Source organism: Pygoscelis adeliae, unplaced genomic scaffold (assembly GCF_000699105.1).
Source record: "Pygoscelis adeliae isolate BGI_AS28 unplaced genomic scaffold, ASM69910v1 Scaffold77, whole genome shotgun sequence".
Classification (NCBI taxonomy): Eukaryota; Metazoa; Chordata; class Aves; order Sphenisciformes; family Spheniscidae; genus Pygoscelis; species Pygoscelis adeliae.
This window is the reverse complement of record NW_008825216.1, coordinates 5,765,903-5,768,667: the sequence shown is the minus strand read 5'-3', so window position 1 is coordinate 5,768,667 and position 2,765 is coordinate 5,765,903. Positions and strand designations below refer to the sequence as shown.

Genomic DNA, 2,765 nt, shown 5'->3' with positions numbered 1-2,765 from the left:
CTCATACCGAGGCATCTTCCGTGTAAGCTGCACCCCCAAGCAGCGTCGTGCCGTTGTGTAGTGCGGAGCAGAGGCTGCCGCTGTGGCACCGGGCGGGGGAAGAGCTCTCGGCCCTTGAACGGGTCACCCGGAGGGCCGATAGCGTCACCCAGGAGGATTCCTGTTGTCCCGCTCGGCAACCTGCCAAGTCTAGCTGGCGGGCTCTGCGTGCTTTTTAATCCCTGCGCTCAGTAGTACACAGACATGCCAACCCCTTATGCTCGTAGTAGCGCGTTGAATATGGCTCGATTCATTTTCAGCTACGGTTATATATGTTTTGCTGGTGAACAACTGGATGCTTTTCTTCAGGAGAGCCGAGTTCAGGTAGCAGATCTTCTGGTCTTTTTCAAGTTAATTGGTGACTTGTAATACAGGAGCAGTTAAAACTATTTTTACGTGCTTAAATATCCGTTGCATCAGGATCCTGTGACTTAAGTGATCTGTTGTGATCTTTAATCATGAGCATAGTGTGAATGTGCTGTCCAAAAATGCCAGTCTGAATCACAATGTACATGTAACACAGATGCAGAAAAAGATTTTATCAATTCAATGCAATATAGACACTCAGTTACTTATCTGAGAACAACCAGTCGTGTCATGACTGCTTAGCTGTCTGCAGGGTTTTATTTTTTTTCCCCCTTATTTCATAAAGTCTGTGCTCGTATCAACAATTGCTGTGGTCCCTAAGGACAATATACAGCTAGCGTAATCCACTCAAAACTACAAACTTTCTAGAAATACCTTGTTATGAGTTTTTTTCCTCGGTATGCGTGCTTTTGTCATCACAGCTTAAAGTTCTTTGGTTAGTTTTTATCTATATCATCTGTGTTAAGTAGGTATTTTACATCAGCTGCTTTTTTTTTGGGGGGGGGGGGGTGTTACAGTGGCTGAAAGCCGTAGTACGTAAACACTAAATCAGACCGTGAAAGATATCTCAGGTGACCATTGCTCCAAATCATTCAAGCTTAAGCATAAAACCAAAAAGACTTTCACCCAGTGTTGAGATAAAATCTGTATACCGTACAAGTTAATGAATAGCAAGGCATTTGATTACATCTCTTCTGGTACTAAGACATGAATGATTGACTTGCGATACTCCTTCAGAGGTGTGTTTGGAAGATTAGATTTTGATTTAATGGTGGATGTTGTTTTAAAGAGACCAGCGTAATTGGGATTGATATAAGGAATTCTGCTTAAATCATCAGGTACCTCAGGTACTTTGCATACACTGATAATAAGATAGCCCTTAGTTACAGAACAGCATACTTACCCTGAAATAGCTGTATACCAGTTCATTCCTTGCTATGTAAATCCTGTGGCTAAATAAATTGCCAGTTGAAAAATTCCTGTAAGCTCTCAGTCTTTGTTTTAGTACAACTTCCCCAGAAGCTGAGAATCTTTTTATCTCAAATAGTTTCTCTTGTAGCCTACTACAAGGTCCAGAGTAATTTCTCTGGTTGGTGTTTCTGCTTTTTCATAAAGTTGTTAACGAGACAGTGTGGTACAGGTTTGACTGTATCTAACTTGCAGACGAAGGCAGATCCATTCTTCCCTATGAGTAAAGCAGTTTGTTGCCCCAAGAATTGCATGATTTGAAGGGTCCTTTTCCCCCTGTAGCTTGTAACAGGTAGGCTGTTCTTATTTCCTGCCACCTTATTAAAAAATTCCTTCACTAAATTCTTGCTGTTATACAGAAAATTATTCTGGAGGTAGGCCGTGCCTGCACCTCTTTGTTTTGGTTTGTGAAGCAAAAATTGCTCAGTGAGTCCACAGCAGTGGCTCTTAACTGTCACTTACTTACAAGCACCAACACAGAACAAGTAATGTGTTAATAATGCTGCCATAGCACGGGAGGCTTTGACTAACGTGAAGAACACAGGGCAGTGTTGAAAACTGGCAATGCTTTTTCTGGAAGCTATGGGTAGTGAGCCACTGTTCTTACAGGACTTTCTGACTTTAAACTTTGACCTTCTGCTTTTCACCACTCTTCTGTTGTAAAACTTCTCCCACCAGTTATCGTTTATGGCTCAACTTAGTTCCAAGTTTCTATTTACAGGGAATGATTTCAGATGCTATTCTGACTTCTCTTTATAAGAAGACTGTTTCTTTTTCTCTTTTAGCTCTGTACTTGTGAGAAACGGGGAGTTAACTAACTGCAACCTTTATGTAATCAAAATATAAGAATAACACTGCCTGTAAAAGTGAATTAGAAGCACACACTGCCCCCCAGCCTTTCAAACTTAGCATCAAGCTTATATTTACAAACATTAGGGGAGATGATAAAATTTGGTATTTGTGACATGGAATCAAAGAGATAATACTGTTTGTTTGCTTTTTCTTGTTTGTTAACTTACATTAACTTGAAATATTTCAAGTTTATAGAAGCTTTAAGTTCTGAAGATTTAAAAGCTAACAATTCTGTTGGGATAGCAGTTAAAGCACCATGTAGGTGAAGTAGTGGCTTCTATAGTCTACCAATCTGGGGGTGTGTGTTGTTGATTATTGTTGTTACTTGTTTATTTGTTTCCTTTGTTAAACTTTTTGTCTGCTGTGCCAACAACTGTGTTTGACTTTTCATAGATTTGAATCAATCTTATACTTTTTGTAATGGCCTCCTTAGTAATATACCTGTGAGGACCTTTGTATATGTTCAGTCAGTTAAGGTTTACTATTCTGTCTGCTTTTTACAGTCTTTATACCTCTGTTTCCTGGACTTCCAGCAGCAA

The 2,765-nt window shown here is 40.0% G+C and overlaps 1 protein-coding gene across 1 annotated transcript in view; it reads right to left on the bottom strand.

Annotated features, from left to right (window-relative positions):
* The window catches only part of ARV1 (ARV1 homolog (S. cerevisiae)), a gene marked incomplete at its 5' end in the record, with an annotated part of 16,684 nt that extends 16,117 nt beyond the window's left edge, over positions 1-567 (bottom strand). The window contains one exon of the mRNA XM_009329241.1: positions 559-567. Within this exon, the coding sequence (XP_009327516.1) occupies positions 559-567 (9 nt within the window). The remainder of the gene's footprint in view (positions 1-558) is intronic.
* Between the last annotated feature and the right edge of the window lie 2,198 nt (positions 568-2,765).